We start from the raw sequence: 21,084 nt of genomic DNA, 5'->3' as shown, positions 1-21,084 counted from the left end.
GATTTTTAGCAGTAGAAGCCTTAATGCCCCTTGGGCCCCTGTGAAATAGTCTCTGGAGCCACAATAGGATTTTTAAAAAGGAACTTGTGTGACTCAAGGACCTTGTAGTATCTGTCAGGTATTCTGGGAGCAGGAGGCAAGGAATTGGAGGCCAAACTAGATTCCGAAAAAACAATCAACAATGTCCAGTACAGGAGGATTAGCTAAAGGCCTATGCTAAGGTAGGAGTAAGAAATCCCTAAGCCTCTTTTTTGAATCGGAAAAATCCTGGCTTTCCCAGTGGAAATGCTCCCTTAGAGTATGCAAGGTTTCCCCAAAAGAAAAATCCTCTGGAGGGGAAGCAGAGGGAATGGAGTCTTCGGCATCAGAATCCTCATAAGTAGATAAGGGCAAATCCAGATTATCAGAAGAATCAGAAAAAACAGAATCCTGGTCAGAAGATTTATAAACAACTTCAGTCCTAGGCCTCTTAGAAAGGGGGGGGGGCTGGCTACCCCGGATTACAGTTATTAAATCTTCAGCCATTCTTATCTTTTGTTTTTTAGGCATACAGGCCTGAGCATGTGGCCTGGGCGTCGGTTTTAGGCATGGTTCGAGATTTAGGCCTAAGTGAAGAAGGAAGTGTCGGCTTAATATGCAAGTCCATAGGCCTGAATACACCCTCAGAAGCTGGTGCCTGCACAGCGGCTCCGGACCCATCCAAGGTAGAGACATTCGCGGGTTCCATAGTTGAAGCATCTCGTGGCATACTGGACTCTGAATGGGTCTCAGTAGAGGCTGGCGAATCAGAAGTAGTGGGTATCAGGGGCTGCAAAAAGCGCCTCACAGAGTACTGGCGAACTTGCGACTGGCTTAGGAGAAGCGTCGTTGGCAGTTTTGGACCTCGGCGGCCTGTCTTTATCTTTGCGTTTTTTCAGAATCCCGGTTGTCAGATGGCTAACTGACATTTCTGGATAATTAAACCAAGAACTGAAATATTTAGAGGCGAAAATATACAGACAACAGACAGTGCTCTGATTAAATAAAGCACAAAACTGACAGCAAGGTACGTCGTGGTCAGGGCCTAGGCAAGGAATACAGTACGAATGAAAATCTTTATGAGGTATTTGCTTTCCACAAGCAATGGAATTATTAACTTTTACTGACATCGGTAAGGAGCAAGAAAAAGTTTCCCCAATGGGGTACTTAGCTTTAGTTGAAGACTTCAGTTCTGAAACTCGAAAATGAAAATTTCAGGAGTCGGCCGACTAGCACTTGCGAACTGCTTCTGCTTCGGGCACCGCACGGCAAGAAAGACTGATGTAATGGCGTCGGTTGCATGTTTTATACCCCTGACAACCTGACATCATGGAAAAAGGGACAGCAACTGACGCAGGACCCAAGACTTTGTTACTCAGGCCAACTGAGGGCTACATGCAAGCAGATAACCCAAATGTAATGACTGCAACAGTGAAACATGAAGAACATCACAAGTTGCAATACAGACCACCCCACTACTCTCACAAGTGTTGTGCATTTTACCTACAATCATTCTATCTCTTGGTTCACAGTATAAGCTTTCTACATTACTAATATATGGGCATTGTAGGCACATTAAAATGTGCCCTTCCTCTTTCTTCTGTTTGCTGCTACCACTATTGTTGTGTTTTAATAAGTCCTTAATACTCCTACCTTTTCTAAAAGTAAATTTCAAAGGTTGGTCGAAATTTAACTTAAGGTTTTATATACTGGCAAATTTTGCCCATTCTCTTTTCATTATATCCATAATAGTACCAGAGTCTCCACTATAATCAGTAACAAAGGCACACTCAAACCCTTCATCCTCCTCTTTCGTATTAACAAGGGAATCAAAACCACCTTCAATGTTACTTGGGGGGGGGGGGGCTTTCTTTTACTCCTAAAATTGGGGCAAATTTATCCTTTCTATTCCTCAAAACTTGACAATAAATATCACAAATTAAATCTTTAGGTAACCCCGGTCAATAAACATATTCTTCAAAACTTCACATTCACTGAGAAATTCATTCTCATGTGAGGTCATCCTGCCAATTTTCACAAGTTGCTCCCTAACTATACCTTTCTTTTGGTGAAAGGGGTGTACACTGACATAGTGCAGAATCGAATTAGATTGTTTTCATCCGATAATCCTTAGATCTATACAAACCACTGTCTTTGTATATAGTAACATTCAAATAATTAATTCACTATGCCCAATATGTCGTAAGTAAAACATAATTCAGTAGATTCAGTAATACATTGAAAGAATTCCAAAAATGTTTTCGATGTCCCAGTCCAAAAAATACAAATATCAACTAGAAAAGTTTATACAAAACCAAACAATTTTGTATTGGCTATCAATAACAAATGTTTCTTCCTAGATGGACAAAATCAAATTTGCGTAAACTGGAGCATATCTTGCCCCATAGCTACACCACTAATTTGGTGAAACAACTGACATTGGAAGTAAATAAAATTATTTTTTAAAACAACTCAATTAGTTGCAACTGTAAATTAACCTCATTAGATTTTAAAAACTCAGTCTTCCTCAAAAGCTTCCTTGAACTAATCTAACCCTCGTTTGTGGGGGATAGAACCAAACACATCAACAATATCTACTGACATACTAAACAATGTCTTCATTAAACAGGTCCTGTCTCACATTCATAAGGAAATCCCACGAGTCTTTCAGGAATGTATGAATCTAATTATGTGGAGCTGACAACTTATTGCACTTAGGCTGCTGTGTTTTTTTTTTTTTCTTTTTCCGACAAATCTGTCCAAGATGTTTTCCTTACCACTGGGGAGCACATTGAGGTCTGCAGACAGCTTTAATTCCTGGTGGCATCAATGGAAACTGCTGCAGGATCTCCCGCTGTATTCTTGTATAAATACTTACAAGATTACTATACCATGTAGAATGTACTTGGCTTATTACCTATCGGGGGATGAAGAGTGGCACTTATGAATCTGACTTGAAGGAATCAAAGACTTGAATTACTAGTAGTACAACAGTGGGCCTCAAATTCATCAATCCCAAGGATAGCAAAATAAGATTCAGAGACCTCCTTGGGGGCCCCTATCTGAAGTGCTTGCTCAGCTTAAGAATATCTGCAAATGAAATGTCTTCATGACAGAAACCCAATGGGTTAGTTTCTTCATCATCAGTATTTTAACCAAGGGATAAGGAGTTCTACATCAGTGTGCTTGGCCTTCCTCATCCAATTAAGAATCCAATAAGTCAGGAAGGAGAAAGTCTTTCTTCTGCAGAGAAGCAGTCTTTCATGAAGAATGTCAGATCATTTGTAGGCTTACCTTATGTCAAGCTGCAACACGCTCTTTGGAAAAAGAGTAATTATAGGAAAGGCTAGGGATAATACTAGCAGACCTCAAGCACCAGCCCTGTAACAGCAGCCACAGTTGATTAATCCTGCTGACACGGAAGGAAGCAAGACAGGCTAAAGGTAGCCGAGTACTCTGGTACTTCTTCAGAATAACTCATCTGATGGCATAGTATAAATTAATGGGGGATGTTTGTTGTATGTGCCTGGAAACCAGCATGTAGCCTGGAGATTTCACCTGCTTTCTTGAAGACCTACTTAGTTGTCGTATCCAAGCTCACACCATCTGCCTTTAAAGGCATTGCAGCAGGTGGAGACACATGATGAACACCTACAGAATCAGAGCCAAACAAATCAAATGTTTCTCTGCTGTCTACATGTAAACACATTAATACATCTCTTTGGTTTCTCTATTCTTCTAAGCCAATTTTTATTTTCATAGGAGATTATTGTCTTTCTACTGACAAGACAGGGTCCACCTCTCTCCGGTAGTGGGCATCTCTTGGACTAATACTAACAGCTTTCTGTGTGCAAGAAGACTTTCAAGTTTTAGGCTCTTTAATGAAGCTTTTTTTCTGATTTTTGAAAGCAGCACAGTGCTTAAAGGAAGAGATACAGCACTCTCCAAAGGAAGAGAGTATAACTCACTTGTCCTGCAAAATTTGTCTTCTCCAGGTATATTTGCCAAGTCTACACTTTTGGAGACATTGTGGACCTCAGCAATTTGCTATACACAGTCTCAATACAAACTATTAAAGATGGAAAGACAACCCTTACTGGCTACATATGTTCCAAATGTTGCCGTATTATTTCACCAAAAGCACTGAAAACAAGATGGGTTGCTATCGCTTTCAAAGAGGTTGTGCCTACCAAAACCCTGGGTTATGGCTGAAGACCGTATTTATACTAAGACAGACAAAAGCTCGGAGTTAAACTGGAAACAGGACATCTGTCTGTGGTTAACGTCCATGGATAACTCACAAAATAAATATGCATTACTTGGCTTTAAAGTGATGACCAGAGTATGTATGCCAGATAAAACCCACCCACTAAAACAATGCCACATTAAAAAAAAAATTTAACTTCAGACCATGGTGCAAAGTCCATTTTCTCTCACTTGTTTGGAAACCTGCATTTTTTTCTTCTTTTTTTAATAACATGTTGTACTTACTTGCTTATTTTCTTGTAGTGCATCCTGCTCCTGCTGTTCTTGTCTGTCTTCCACAATCTGTATATTTTCTTCCATCGGTTTCTCCTCCCATCTGTTGTCATGCATACTGTAAGGTAAAATTATGTCAGACAATTAAGCTTACAAGATCCCACTACTAAAGAAAGGGAAGTGATATTTAGAACACTGTAATTAACAAGATTTTGTTTACCAGCTAGGAAAGTACAGTTATGTAAGAACTTATCATAGCATTAGATGCCCTACTGATCACTGCTGCAGTATTCCTGACATACAAGTTGTCACCAATGACATACAGCTGGGGTTCCGAAGCTTTATCTTCTCAAACTCATACATCTGATGCATGACCTCAGCTCGTAAGTGTAGGGATATATAGATGGACAGACGAGGACTACTGACAGAGGGAGAATGGTCAGCTGGGGGGGGGTGTAGTTCAAATAGGTAAGCACACTCGCATCTTTCTTTGTAGCAGAGTACAGGTTAAAGCAGAAGGAGAGATGAAGATTGAAGTATGCCGATGGGATGGAGGGTGGGAAGAATACTTCAACAGTGATCAATAGGACAACTACTGTTAAGGTAAGCTGTTACACAACTGTAATATGTCCTAACTGACATCACTGCTACAGTATTCTTGGCACATGCGATTCCCAGAACTGAATGAGGAGAAGGGTGGTCAGCTACTGAGTGGATGAGCTGTCTAGCAGTCCAGACAGGACAAACTTAGCAAAGGCAGCCCTGGACCTGGAGAAGGAGTAAATATTGTAATGTTTGGTGAAGGTGTGCACAGAGGACCAAGTAGCAGCTTCCAAGATAGACCCAGTGTATATTCCCTTGTGAAAAACTCTTGAAGATGCCACCACCCTAGAGGAATGAGCTTTTGGGCAGAACGCATGGATGTACCATAGTGTGAATAGCAGAAGGTGATGGCCTTAGAGATCCACGTTACAAAAGTTTGTAGACCAGCTGGCCCAACTTAGGGCTCAGAAAAAGGTACAAATAGCTGGTCAGTCATCCTGAAAGATTTAGTTTTGTCCAGAATCTCAGTTGTCTGTGAACATCCAGAGAATGTAAGATTACCCCCCTCCCCCATTTTGGGGATTGGAAAAGAAAGTACATTTCTTAATAGTCTGATTGATAAACAGTTCATTCATTACCTTAGGCATGAAGGATGGATTAGCACTGACCGTCATCCTCGTCCTTGTGGAAAATAAAGAATGGAATGGCCATGAGGGCTAGTAACTCAAACACTCATAGCAGAGGTGACAGCCAACAGTAGAATAGTTTTCCAAGTGCAGAATTTTAAAGAGGCAGAAGATGCTGCTCTAGAGGGAAGCTATGTAAGCATTTCAAGCATAAAAATGAGATCTCAAGGGGAAGAGAAGGGTTTTCTTGGTTGGTTAAGATGCAGAATTTCGATCAGGAAAAGCTTTACTAGCCATAAGCAAGGGGTTCAGAGGCAGGCATTGATGGCCAACAAGTAAGCTTTTATAGACTTGTAAGCCAAGCCTGAATGAAGTAATTCACAAAGGTATTTCAGGACAGCAGGGACCTGTGCTAAGAGTGGGTCCTGAATGTGTTTGTAGCAACAGTAAGAAAACCTTTTCTATTTAGCTGTGTAAAATTTTCTAGTAGTGGGTCTCCTGGCTTCCTATAGTATTGAACAACCTCCTCAGAGAAAAGGTGCCTTTGAGGGATTAAAATCTCATCATTCATCCCCACAGTCAATGTGAGTGAGGAAAGATTTGGGTAAAGAAGCAATCCTTTTTGTTGAGTGATCAGGTCCGGTTGCAGAGACACTTTCCTGTAATATATCTTTGTCAGGTAAAAAATTGGAAAACCAGCGTTGTCCCAGCCAAAAGTGGGCCAAGTAGGAGTTTGGGTGCTTTCTTTTGTGCTTCTAGAATAGTTTTTAGAAGAAGAGGTAGTGGAGGGAAGGCATACAGGAACTTCTGGAAGGAGAAGGCATCTGTCCTCTAAGCTGAGAGACAAGGTTCGCTGGTGCAAAACTGGGGAAGCCAACAGTTGTCTGATGATGCAAAGAGGTCTGAGGTGTGCCTCACTGGTGAGTATTTGCTTGGAAAACCTGTTTTGAGTCCATTTGTGGGCGTCCTCCAAGGAGCAGATTAAGGAGTCTACCAGCATCTTGTCCTGTGAGGGAATGTATGTAGCTATGAGAGTGATGTCCACCTTGGTGGAGAAGTTCCAGGTCTCCTGTGCTAACAGGTATATGTGGTAAAACCTGGTGCCTCTCTGTTTATGTACCACATGACTGTGGTGTTATGTACACTAGGAGCGGTCACCAGTTTCCATATATGTAAGAAGATCTACAGTACTTGCTAGAGTGCCCTCATTTCCTTCTGACTGATATGTTCCTTCAGGAACTGTGGTTACCATCTTTCCTGTATCCTGTGTGATCTTGTTCATGCCCCCCCTCCCACGCCTCATCACAGGTATCTTTGTGAACTTTTTCAAGAAGAGGGGATGTGAAGGGAAGTCCCACCAAAGTAGCTTCTTTTTTGAGACGGAAGTGGAGGGGGAGGATGGAGATCAGGGTGTCCAAGGGATGGGAGTGTTGGAACCACACAGACTTCAGATACCACTGGATTTTTCTCATGTGAGGTTTGGCTATGGGAAGCATAGGAATGGTGGCCACCATAACACCCAAAGTTTTTTTTTTTTTCACACTGTCTTGCTGTGCAGTGTACATTGGGTTGGAGAGGTCTAGAAAGAATCTGGACAGACTGAACCTTATCCTTAGGGAGGAAGGCATGCACTTTCTACATGTACAGTCTTCAACCCAGGAAAACCAGAGCATGTATAAAGACCATGTGAGATTTTTTGTAGTTGATTGTGAAACACAGCTGACAGGAATTAGAGAGTGAAATCTAGATGCTGAAGGAGTCTTGGAGAGAGAGAGGGGGGGGGGGGGAGATTGGAGCAACAGGTTGTCCAGTTAGGGAAAAATGTGAATTCCTTGGGTGCAGTAGAATGTGACTACCACAGCCAGACACTTTGTGAACATCCTTGGTGCTGTAGAAAGACCAAAAGCCAAAACAGTAAATTGAAAATGCGAAGAGCCAGAGAAAAACAGGAACTTTATGCAAGGACAAACAGGTAAGTGCAAATGGGCATCCTTCAGATCTAGGGACACTAGAAAGGCCTGGGGAAGAATGAAAGGTGAAAGAGTAAGAAGAAAAAGCATTTCAAAGTTGGTACTTTCAAGTACTTAGAAGAGAAAGGTCTAGGATTGGTCCCCAATGTCCTTTTCTTTGCACCAGAAAGATCCTAGGTAGAATCTTTTTCCTAAGAAATCTTTTCGGACTTGTTTGATGGTGCCCACATTCAGGAGGTCCTGTAAAATGGGAGTGAGTATAGATAGCTGGTTGTGAGGAGAATGTGGCATACCTTCCAGAAAAGGAATATTTTCTTTGGACATGGCATAACCACCCTTGATGATGGACAGGACCCATTTGTCTGTGGCAGTAATTTCCCACTGGGCCTGGGAGAGTGACACTCTTGAAAAGATGTGTTTGGGGCTGAGAGCAAGGAAGGGGGTGCAGCATAGATGGACACACATTTTTAATTCTGAAGGGAGGCCTCAAAGATGGAGGCTCCATATAAGGTTTGTCAAAGTGCCTTTTCTGGGGGGGTCTCAGTTTTTGAGCTGCCCTAGTGTCCCGTCTGAGGAAGGATGTAAATTTATATGGGTAGTCCTTATGGTATGCAAGAACTGAGGAGAGCAGAATCTGCCTGCAGTCTTCCATTGCCTTGCCTTGGTTTTGGAAGAGTTTTGAGCAGACTGGCAGCCTGAAGACTAAACAGGCCTTTGTCCAATGGGGAGTCCAAGAGTTCTGACTTAAAATCCTTAGGGACAGGCTGCCTATGAAGTCATGTGTATATGCAAATAATAGACCCAGTAGCTGCTACCCTAGAAGAAGCATCCACAGCATCATAACTGCACCTAATGCAGCATCTGGCTATTTACGTGGTCTGGTAAATTAGATTCTGCATTTACTGCTTTGAATCTGCAGTTGGAGAGACAAGAATATCTTTGTCCAAGGACTGAAGCACAGAAATGAAATATTTAGTCATTTGAGTCTGGTAGTTATTTGCCCTAAAAGCAAGGGTAGAAGAGGAGTATCCATTCTTTCCCTAAATATCCATAGCCCTACTATCCTTAACTGTAGGAAGGGCATTATCAAAGGTAAAAGTTTAGAGGTCTTATGTGAAGCAAGAGAAACTGCAGAGATCTACCACAGGATTCTTGTACAAGTATTTTAGGTCATCAGGCACTTTATATAAAAAAAGCTGGTCTTTTAGGAGCTAACAACTGGGAGGGAGGCATTGAACAGGTGGACTTGGAAAGCATCCTGGAAAGCCTCAACACAGGAATAACTGGGGAAAGGGTAAGAGTGCTCATTTACAAGAGGCTCCAGTACCTCTTCTGTACGTCAGAGATACAAGTGGACTGACATTCAAAATGTTTCAGCATGTTCTGGAAAGTCTGTCCAAAGGACGTTTCCTCAATAAGAAGATCCAGAGAAAGGGAATCCACTTTATCAGGAGTGCAACTGAGAAGTGTGTCGGAATCACAATCTTATTCTTCAGAAGAGGAAGATATAGTACGTTTTTGAGTTGTAGCCTGTGGTTGCGGAGCAACCAAAGAGAGGTGGGGGGGGGGTTCAAAGCCATAATAGCTTTGAGCAAGCCCTGAGAGAAATCTATCCACTTCTCCCTAGCAACTGAGGGACAGGCCACATGTCTAAGTCTTTTGTTTTTACTTTTTCGGTGTGACATTTGCCTGCATGAGACATGGAGGTTCAGATACCTGCCTAACCTCTATTAATGTACCTGGGATGTCTTCCCTAACTAATATTTGTAGCACACTGACAGCCTTTGGAAATGATGCATGATTTGTTGATGTATCCACAGTCTGCAAGGCCTCATGAGCCACACCAGTCTCCAATGCGATATTGGCAGTGGACAACTGAGAGGTAACCTGACATACCCAATGGTTCGGCAACCTCAGTGGGTACATCAGAGTCCAAAATGATAGACTGTGTATCCATTCTGGGCCACAATCTTCCTAGGCAGGAGGAAGACATCTGGTGATGCCGATTTCACTATCTTGGACTGGACCAGTCATTTAAGACATTGAATTTCTAGGATGGTGTTGAGAGAGGCAAGCCTCAACCGAAAGGTTTGGGAATGAATGATGGACAAAAGGAACAAGATTTCATATCGTGCTCCAGGACTAGACAGAAAAGGCACTTACTGTGCAAGTCCTTGTATGGAATCTGCCTACCATACTCACTTACCCATCCTACCAAACATCTAACAAACATGAACAAAAATACAATAAGCAGAAAAGGCAAAGAAAGGCTCCCCAAATGGGGCACTTATCTGAGAAAGCAACTGAGTGAAACAACAGTACTAATGACCAAATTGTGAACAGTATGATAATGCATGACCTACATTCAGGTTGCTGCTGAGACAGTTTGAGGTACATGCTGATACACCCCCTACATACTTCTATGCTTATGAGCCATGGCCATGTGGATGTACGACTTCAGAAGTGAAAGCTTTGGTACTCCAGCTGGATGTCAGTGGTGACAATCTGCACTTCATTTCTACAACAGTGATTTCAGTCAGATAATCATTATAGCCAAAAGATCAACTATTTTCAGGTGTAACCCTCATGAGTATATACAGCAAATCAATAACATTAGTTGCCACATACAAGCAATCACTCCTGCAACAGATCTTTGACAGTGACTCTTGCAGTGTTTTTTCCAAACCAGTGGGTTCTTCTCTTTCTTCCTTATCCATTTGAAAATCAGCATTGGTATGCATGTGAGCTACATTCTGTTAATCTTACTTGTTGTCCTATGTCTGAGTTAAGTGGCATACTCATCACAACAGTTTTCAATTCCTCCATAAATCAAACAAGGACCTTCAGAAAAGGAATAATGACAAAGTCAATGCTTCAATAAGGAAATTCAGGGAAATATCCTGCTTTTAGTTATGTATACAAAGATCACATGTGGTCTGCTACACTCAACAGGATATAAAAGGTGGACAGAATGAGACAACCCCTTTAGAAGGGGAAATAATTTTATTACATTCAGCATGGTTAACTCAGCTTAGTTAATGTGCAAACTTGCAAGGAAACGGATGTGTACATGTAGGCCTGCAGTCTGACAGTTCAACAAAAAGGATTAATGCTACAGAGTCCATTTCTCCTTGTGTATTTTTCAGAGTTGTTCATGAAAACATATAAGGCTAGTGCACGTATCAGATTAAAAATATATACTATGATAATACAGCACAAAAGGATTAAACCAATACTGTGAAGTACTTCTCTCTCTGCCATTGTTATTTATATATATATATATATATATATATATATATATATATATATATATATATATATATATAATGCAATGATATTGGTAACCAGTCTCCTTTGGAACATCTTCCCTGGCAAGAAGCCAGAGACAGGTGTGAACACAGACTGCACACATCTATGAATGGCTATTCATGTGGAGTACACTGAAACAATGTACTTGGTGCCAGTGTAAGCTTGCAGTTACAATATAAGAGTAAACAGGTAATAAGGGAGTAAGAGGTTCAAATTTTCAAAACAGGTAAACAGCAGGTCTATTTTAACAATATATCATATTCAGATGTGGGTAGCCCAGCTACCCCAGTAGGTGTGGTTTAATCATACGGCTAAACCCTGACCAACGCCAACATTGGGTAAACTTGCACAACCAACACCTAACACAATATATCGATATGCCAGGCAACTCGATATAGACAATAATGGCTTTACTGGAATACTTAGCTGCTGCTGGCCAGCATCTGTGTGTTTATGTGAAATGGAGCTGAAATATGGCTCTTATTCAATGTTATCTTGTTTTTATTTTTTTACAATTGTACATCTGAGATGTATACAGCATATCTATAATGGCGGAGTACCAGAGTGGGAAACACAGCCTGCCTGTGGACAACGACTGCTTCACAATCTTATTATTCTAGAATGGTTTTCAGTACTAATGTGATTTGTGTGAAACAAATTGAAATACTTTGACTACTGTTCACGTGAAAAAGTTGACATACTTTAATGAGGACATTTATATCACAAAAAGATGACTGCAGTGTACACAGTCAGTAAGTGGCAATAACTGCTGGATGGGGGCCTTCTGTGGGTGAAGGAAATTATCTCTTGTCTGCTTAGTTTAAGAAATATGACACTGCAGTGCTAGTATGCGTTTTTTCTGTGCTGGAACAGTTTACTGTGGTTACTGTGTGTTTGAAGCTAAAATAAAATATATTACAGTGTTCCTATTTTTTTTTCAAAATCAGACAATGTGGCTAGAATTGTTGGCAACAGAGGCTGTCTATGAATGAAAAGGGCTGTTGTCATTTGCTTATTATCCTGGCTGGTCTTGTGTGATTAATGTGATTTTGTAAAGCAAACAATTTTTTTTACTGCACCTACTGCTTGTGTAAAACAAAACTGAAATACATTACTATCCATCACTATGGCCATCATTTTGTATAAGAATTTCTTTAGTGATGGGCAGTTTGTTTATAAATTAGGTTATGGGTGAGAAGTTGGGAGTATATTAAAATGTGTGGTACACTTAATTCACAGCTGCCTCCATATACTGAAAAAACAAATGGTTTAAAACCCTATACTGGAAATACTATGTTGCCTAGTTTTTCAACTTAAAAAAATAACTCAGCAATACTATTCTTAATTAAGTAGGAATAAAAGTCAACTTTTATTTCTTTAAAAATTAAATTAATTCAGTTCAATTTTCCCATAAAGTCTTCTGATAAATCGCCTAACAAAACATGTAAAAAATCAAAAAGCAAATAATGCAAGGGAGGAAAACTCACTTGTATTTAAACATTCACCTGATTTCCCCCTTTTGAATTAACATCCCTTGAACTGAGGGTGCCTGGTGAGGCACAGTGTTTTTTATAGCTTGTGAAGTAATTATGCACAGAACTGACATATGTAACTCAACAGTGTGTGGTAATAAGCATTATGTGATACAGGAGCAGCAAAGAAAATAAAATCTAAGGTATTGTTAATGTGATCTACATAACCTACTACATTTTAACAATGTCAAATAAAAATAGCCTACATCTCATGTGAATGTTATTGTTGGAACTCTTATTTCTGCAATGTAGGACCTTTCTGATTGGCTGGTAGACAACAAAAATGCACACACTGAAAACTGGGAATTTGTTGTGTATGTATTGAAAATATTCTCAATCCTAATCTATAATTACTTAAAATGGTAAAGCGTCATGGCACATTACGCGTGTGTGTGTGTGCGCGCACATACGAGTGGGTACACTGTACGTACCAAGTGAGGTTACAGGACAATTTCTACATATACATTAACACAAATTCACTAAGGGTCCTGATACAAGTTACTTGATATTAAAATATTTGTGCACCAAAATGAAAAAAGGCATGCAAAAACTTCACAGTAAAGAAGCTGTAGAATAAGACAGATGTTGTTACTGCGGGTCTAGCCTGAATGAACCCTGACAAATGTCGAGAATGATCCACCACTGAAAATCCATTTTTTTGAATGACCATAATGAAAACCTTTAGTTTCTCTAAGAGAGACCATGGTAACACCTAGATCTGACTCAAGAAAGTCTCTAATTTTGAGTTTGACTTCTTCTAAGGCATCGAATGGAAGTCAAAAGTTGAAGAATCATCACCATCTTACAGTGGGCAAGAGATACTAGCATAACTTTAACTAAAAATATTGTCCTTCTGTTTATTCCTATCCATCTGTCCTTTTTCAAGGAGGGAAAAAAAAAGTATTTATAGAGTCACGCTTGTGCAAAACAGAATAAGAAGTTATGTACCTACCATAACGTTCCATGTTAGTTGTCTTCTCTCGCCTTCTTTCTTGCTTGATGGGTTCTAAGCTCGAGAGTCACTTTTACCAGCTCGAGGCAGCCCCATATCCCATGATGCAAGGCGGTAAGTACCCAGATCTCGTTTGTTGACAAAGGGCAATAACACCAAGCATAAAATACTTCCCAAAGGAAGAAGAAACTTACAGATGGAAAAGGACCAGGTCTGAATGGTCTTTAGCATAATAGTTTCTTATACAGGGTCTGTCCAGGCCAGGGGAAGGAGGGAAGACAACTAACATGGAGTTATACGTAATGTTAAGTTGTCAATCTCCTTCATTCTTGCTTGATGGGACACCTCTATCCTGGGTGGCTCAATGGAACAAACTCTTGAGGACTGTAGAGCCAAAACTGGCTCTGTCCCTGGAGGCCAAGTCCAATTTGTAATGGGAAACAAAAGTGTGAGGAGTAGCCCTGCACAAATAGTGTCCAAAGGAAGTCTAGCTTGAAAAGCTGTGAAGTAGCTAAACTCCTAGTTGAATGTGCTTTAGGTTTTGAGCACAGCTGTTTTCATAAATTTCAGTGACCAAGAAAGCCATCTGGACAAAGTCACTTTAGAAACAGGAAGGCCTTTTTATTATCATAGGAAACAAAAAGTTGATCAGATTTTCTAAATTTTTGTTCTGTCCAAATAATATCTAAGTTGACGATGGACATCAAGATAATGTAGCTTTTGTTCAGCTCTGTCTGAATAGTTAGGAAAAATACCGGAGATCAATGGATTGATTCAAATTGTTCTTTGAGCGACCTTAGGTAAAAGGTTGGGTTAGTTCTCAAAGATACTCTGTCTTTGTGAAAACCAAATAGGGCGGTCGAACGAAAGAGCATGAAGTTCAGACACCCTCCTGGCAGATGTAATAGCCACTAGAAATAACGTTTCCAAGAAAGATATTTCAGGAACAAGAAACAGCTGGCTCGAAGGGGAAGAATCAAGGATGTCAGCACTAAATTTAGATCCCACTGAGGAGGAGGATTCCTGATTGGAGGTTTTAGTAGGAAAATTCCTTTCAAGAAGGCCCTGCAGAGCCTATGGGACATAATATTATGATCTGCTATCCCGACATGAAAATTGGAAATAGCAGCCAATTGAACCCTGACTGTGGAAGAAGATGAGCCTGCATGAAAAATCTCTGCTAAGAAGTCCAGAACTGCCTGAACAGGGCAGTAAGGATCAATATTTTGGGCCTTAGCCCAATAAGAGAAACGTTTCCATTTGCTTGTGTAAATCCTCCTGGTAGAGGATTTTAGTGAAGTTACTATGATGTCTCTAACTGGGTTAGAGATCAAAGGAAGCCTGGCTAAGGAAGGAAGTGGAGCAACCATGCTGTGAGGTTGAGAGAAGGGATTGACCGGTGCAGCTGACCGGATTGGTGAATCAGTAGATCTGGCACTGGGTCCAGATGCCAGCTGCACCAAAAGGTGATGATGGAGGAGGGAACCAAACTTGTCGAGGCCAGTAAGGGGCAATGAGAATCAATTTGGCTCTCAAAGCGGTAGCTTTCTGGATCACCTGAGGGATCAGAGGAAATGGAGGAAAGCATAAAGAAGTCCCTGGGGCCAATCCTGGGTCAGAGCGTCTCTGGGGATGGCCTGATAGAGGGAAGAGGCTGAAGAAGTCTGGACATTTGCTGTTTTGGGGAGTAGCAAAAGATCGCAACATGGATTCCAGAAAAATCTCTTCCGCTATAGATTGCTTGAGAGACCACTGTGAGGCATGAGGATAGCTCTGCTCAATCTGTCCGCTATAATGTTGGTTTTCCCAGGGATATGCGTTGCTACCAGAAACCGATGAGAGGAGATCGCCCATTGCCAAAGTCTGACACAAGGGGTAGGACTTGGTTCCGCCCTGTTTGTTGATATCTACAGACATGTTGTCTGTGTTGACTGCAATTGTCCCTACGGGAAGAAAGTCGCTGAGGGCTTGCAACGTTAAAAGCACTGCTCTCATCTCCAGGACATTTATGTGCAGATGGTACTGGTTGCCACGCCCCATGAACCATCCTGCCCTGATAATGACCCCACCCGATCAGGGAGGCATCCGTGGTGACAGTGGCTATCGGGGGAGGTACAAAGCATCTGCCTTGGTGAACCTGAGACGATGTGATCCACCAAGCAAGATGCTCTTATGTCTGTGTCACCAGAATCTGGTGACCATTGGAAGTTGCTGGTATGACCACTGTGTGAACAGCATCCACTGAAGAAGCGCATGTAGAATCGAGCCAGGGAAGAAGAGTAATGGCCGCAGCCATGAGACCTAATACCTTTAGAACCATTCTGGCCTGTATTTTCTTGCTGGCCAGAATGATCCTGACATGTCTCTCAATGTCTGAAACTCTTTGTTCTGTAAGGGTAGCTGACATCGAACAGTGTTTAAGTTTGCGCCTATGAAGGTAATAGACTGGCAGGGCGATAAGGATGACTTTTGTTGATTGAGATGCCCAAATGAGAACAAAGGTCTATTGTGTAATCCCTGGCTTGTATAAGCTGATGCCTGGTGGTGGCTGACAGGAGCCAGTCGTCGTGATACGGAAACACCTGAATCCTTGCGTCTCAGGTGAGCCGTGACCACTGCCATGCATTTGGTGAACACTCTGGGGCTGTAGTGAGACCAAAGGGCAGGGCTCTGAACTGGAAATGACTGGACCCCAGCCGAAGCGGAGAAATCTCCTGGAGCGCCTGTGAATTTTGATGTGATATCCTGAAGATCTATTGAGCACATCCAGTTGTCCTTCTGTAAGAAGGGCAGAATTGACTGAAGAGTGACCATTCGAATCTTGTCTTCCTGACAGACTTGTTGAGTCTGCTGAGATCCAATATTGGTCTCCAGTCTCCCGCCTTTTGGGGACCAAAGAACCTTGAGTAGATTCCGGCTCTGAATGGTCTATTGTAACTGGCTGAATGGCTCTTTTTGCAGTAGTTTTGATTTCTAACTCTGCAATGCCCTTAGACCGTGTGGTACATCTGGAAGGGAATTTGAGGGAAAGGACTTTCCTCGAAAGGAATTATGTAACCCTTGGATATGATCGACTGTACCCATCTGTCTTGAGTGAGGGAATGCCAGGCTTCTGGGTACAGTGATAATCTTCCCGACTGCCTCCAAGGAGGGACAGCGGGCAACACCTCAGGGATGCTGAAAGGGCTTGTCAGAGAGAGGCTCCCTGTTTCCCTGGTTCTTGGACCCCTCTGCCTCTAGAGCGTCTGTTATTGTTACCCCCTCTGCCTCTAGGGGTAAACTGACCACGGACTCCTTGGGATTTCTGAACCACATCTTCCCACCCTTCTGTCCTTTGGGATAAGGCCTAGAAGGGGTGGAAAACGGACTCCAACAGCAGAAAGAGTCTTGCCGTCCTGCTCGCACCTGGTCAAGGTTTCCTTCACCTGTGGGCCAAACAAAGCTGACCCATCAAAGGGAGAATTTGTGAAGGAAAGGGATCTCACATAGCCGCATCTAGGCTTGGCGCCTAAGAGCCACACCTGTGCCCTACTGGCTCATGTTACCGCCTCCATCCCAGCATAAGATATTAGCCGCATGGAGGAGTTTGCAATGGAATTGAGGGTTCCTAGCTGAGAAGCAATTTTTCTTGAGCCCCTGCAGCTGTAGGATCCTGAACTACTTCTCCCAGCTCCTTCAGGATATCCCTTTGGAGTCTGGTGAAGTGACATAGGTAATTCAGCTTAACGATAGCAAAGGTCGCTGAGGAAAACATCCTATCCATGGTCCTAGAGTCCTTATTAGGAGGATGGACGGGCACGGAAGGATCTGCAAGTTCCTTTAGCCACCACCATGGCATCAACACCCTTAGTAAGGAATTGTTTGTCGCCGGGCAGTGATAAATTTTGAAGGCCTCCTAGGGACTGGCTCTACAGAGTCAGGAGCTGCCGTGCAATCACCTGCATAAAGATACCCAGGAGGTGGAGGGCCGAGATCCAAACGCCTCTAGGTATACTGACTCATCCTCAGAGGGATTGTTGGTGGGCCAGTTACCCCTCTGTTTCAGACGTTCTAGGATGTCTGAGAAGGAGACATCCTCAGAGGTCTAGGGATCCCTCTGACTCATCAAAGTCAGTATCCAAGTGACAGACTACATGCTTCCTCTTACAAGTCCTCTTCCTAGGAGGATCTCCCGAAACATCAGGAGAATCAAATTCCCAATGGGGAAACCTGAGGCGGAGGATCTCTGGGTCCTGTAGCAAGAGAAGTGGCAGAGATGTCAACAGGTACTATAGAGGGAGGAGCTACGGGAACAGACTGCTGACTGATACCAGTGGCCAGTACACTCTTCATCACCTCATGCTCCCCTCCCAGGCAGGTCCGAGAGAACCCCCAAGAGCTAGGAACTCCAGGGACCACCGAAGGGAAGTCTCCGAGGCAGATGTCGGAGCCGAGCTCACCAAGGCCGAGGCTCCAAGGGAAGAGGTCGGACAAGGGTCGATGCCACTCACCCCTCGGAGGAGACCATGGAAGCCCGACCACGAATCCCTCTAAGGAAGGTCTCAAGAGGAGATAAGAGTAGAGGCTGAAGGAACAGAAGGGGTATCCGTCCTCCAGCCGTAGCAGTAACCATTCGACTCAACTCCAAGCTCTGGGGAAGAGTTGAAGGAGGAACTGTAACGGGTGTGGACCAACAGTCGTCTGTTGAGACGGACTGTGTAACATTTGGGCCAGTACCTGTGACTTGAGTAATCTACTGACCACTCTCTCTAGGTCATGATCTGACAACCTGGATGACCTTGAAGATCGGATCCGGTGGGTCCGTTCCGATAGAAGAGGTGAAGGTACCGGCCCCAAGGAAGGAGCCCCCCACCTCTTCCTGAAATGAGCCCTCGGAGCCGATACAATAGATCCTGTCGGAGCCGACCTCGGAGCCGACAGGAAGTTCGATGTATCGGCTCCAGCATACAGCCACACAGCGACGGGCCGAACCCATTCGGGCCGACACGATGCCTGTGCCACATGGGTGTCGGAGCCGATCGGAGCCGACATCGGGCGGTCAATACAGATTCGCACCGATAGCCATCGGTGCGGGCTTTTTGTTGCCAGAATCGCCCCAGCCGATCTCGACTCAGCCGAGAGGCTTAGATACAGAAGCCTGGGCCTTGGAAGGTTTTACTGATTTTGGTGGAGCAGCCAAGAAGGCCCCTAAGAATCAGTTTATTCGTCTCTCCTGCAGGACTCTCTGGCTGAAGGAGTGACAAATAGCACAGGAGTCCTGCAGGTGAAGAGGGCCCAGACAATACAGAAGAAGTGTGACCGTCTGTCAGAGACATCTTCTGACAGCACGAGTCACACTTCTTAAAACCTGAGACCCTCTCCTTTGACATGGTGCTGAAAAAACACACACACACACCAGTCAAAATTAAGTTAAATAAAATACCAAAAGGTATTCTATAAACCAACACACACACCCTAACAGAAAGATTGACTAACAAAAAATTAAAGGAGACAGGGAATTTCTGTCAGAAAAGGTACAAATTAAACTTAAAACTATCAATAAAAGGTTTTTGACTAAAAGGGGCTTAAATATCACAAAGTGAACAACTTACCAGGAGCTGGTAAAGAAGACCTCCTAGCTAAGCTGCAAATCGAGATCTGGTACTTACCTTGCATCATGGGATATGGGGCTGCCTCGAGCTGGTAAAAGTGACTCTCGAGAGAGCAGCAGTGCAGTCGGGCCGAGGGATCGGCTCCTAACCCATCAAGCAAGAATGAAGGCGAGATTGACAACTTAACATTGACCATTTAACATAAAAATCCTGTATCTAAGATTATAAAACAAAAGAGAATTTGCTGAAAAAAATGACTGACAGGTTGAGCTGGTGGCAAAGATGATAAAACCCTGATGATGGCTGTTACATTAACAGCTCAGGTACTTCATACTTCAGACAAGTAACAGTGGGCATGCCCATCCTGATGGGGAAGGTCAGGGTGGGGGGCAGGATGCATATTTTCCACATGTATCGCTGTAGGAGGAAAAGGAGAAAATGGCATTCTAGGGACAGGCTTTCAGCCCACCAAGCTACTATATGGCAACAGAAGTCATGTGAGAGTAAGCAGGAATGCACATTCACAGAGGACGATATTATGGGTTCCAGTGTGACACATGTAGGGGGTGGAGTTAAGCTAAATACTACAAAAAGCTCTCTATCCTGTGCTGGCAGTAACAGCACAAGCATTCCAATGTCAGTCAGGATGAAGACTGACTCCAGATGTCTTTCACCACAGCAGATCTGAAGGACGGAGGCCCTTATCACTACAGAATGAATGGACAACATCCATTTGTGGAACATTTCAATGGTTAAAACAGCAAAAGAGAAAAAAAGTATATACAAAAAAAATGAATAGCTTAAGTGGCATGAGTCATTATGCAGAAGAAATTACTCTTGACAATGACATGAGATGCAAAAGAACCAAACAATAATTCCAGTAACGCTGCATAGAAATTAATATCTTGCACTCAAGTAAAGGTGTCCTAAAATGCTGGCATGAAACCAGAAGACTTTTTCACATGAACTGAGTATAGCATATGAAATTTCTGATAGGAATAAAGCAGATAAGGCAGAACATAGCTTAAACATTACAACTTCCTGTCATACAGACCCTTCATGCATAAAATTAGCGTGGGTTTACTAAGAGCAGAGGTCTAGCCTTCTGGGTTTCTTGGCACTGCTTGAAGCAATAGCAGTACAAGCACTATGAAGGACTGACAGAGCATACTAAGTTATGTTGACCTTGCTAAGACATCTGCCACTGTTTTTTAAGGAAATAATTGACAAATTAAATACATTAAATTTGATCTGTATGTAGTTTAATAGGTAAAATGCTGGTTAAAGCCAAGGTGGTATGTTACTCATAAATCCTGACAGTGTTACTAGTGAAGCCTGAAAGGGCCTTACTAGGGACACTAGTTTAAATATTTTTCTTAGTTATAAATGTGGAAAAAGAATCCAGTTAGCTAAACATGCAGAGGATCCCAAACTAAGTAGCATAATTACTTAAGCAAAAGACATTGGAACATGATAAAATGTTCCATAAAAAGATGCAACTAGTACAAACAGTAAAGACATAAATTTTAGCATTAATAAATGCATCAGCATAAGACTCGAGAAGGATTCAGTTGCAAAACAGTCAAGTGATGAAAATGCCACTATTATTACATCTTAAGAAACAGTGTACACTACATTTTTAATTATTGTTTACTAATCTCTACAGCCAGCACAGCAAAGAAAACAATGCAACATTTCACATAGCTTAGAACTAACACACAACTTTTAATAACTTAAATTCTTAAATCAACTGAAGCAGACTGTTGTGAACAGACTTCCAGTTTAATTGATTTGTTAATACACAAATGATCTTTTTCTATTTAAATGCATAAGTAAACTTATAACAACAGATGTTCAACTGATCACTGCTGCAGTATGGGTTATAGCCTGTACAGGATATAACAGCCAGCCAGCTTCCAAAGGTTGACAGCATCTTTCACATGCCCGGTCAGTCCGCCAGCTCGAGCAAAACTCATTACAGATTACAGGTTTGGGTGCAAAGCTGTGCTCTTAACAGCTTCATGCTAACAGTGAGAGAAAGGCTGAGCCCTGAAAGGACAATGC

At 42.4% G+C, this 21,084-nt stretch overlaps 1 protein-coding gene across 2 annotated transcripts in view; it reads right to left on the bottom strand.

Moving 5' to 3' along the window:
* Positions 1 to 4,473: 4,473 nt before the first annotated feature.
* The window catches only part of LOC122799678 (coiled-coil domain-containing protein 9-like), a 784,040-nt gene continuing 767,429 nt past the window's right edge, over positions 4,474 to 21,084 (bottom strand). For both annotated transcript variants that reach the window (XM_044068898.1, XM_044068899.1), the window contains one exon: positions 4,474 to 4,615. In XM_044068898.1, the coding sequence (XP_043924833.1) occupies positions 4,489 to 4,615 (127 nt within the window). In that variant the 3' untranslated portion in view covers positions 4,474 to 4,488. The remainder of the gene's footprint in view (positions 4,616 to 21,084) is intronic.

This window comes from Protopterus annectens, chromosome 4.part0, assembly GCF_019279795.1.
Source record: "Protopterus annectens isolate FY-2018-M chromosome 4.part0, PAN1.0, whole genome shotgun sequence".
NCBI classification, from domain to species: Eukaryota; Metazoa; Chordata; order Ceratodontiformes; family Protopteridae; genus Protopterus; species Protopterus annectens.
Note: the sequence above shows the minus strand (reverse complement) of the source record. Positions and strands in the feature narration are given on the sequence as shown.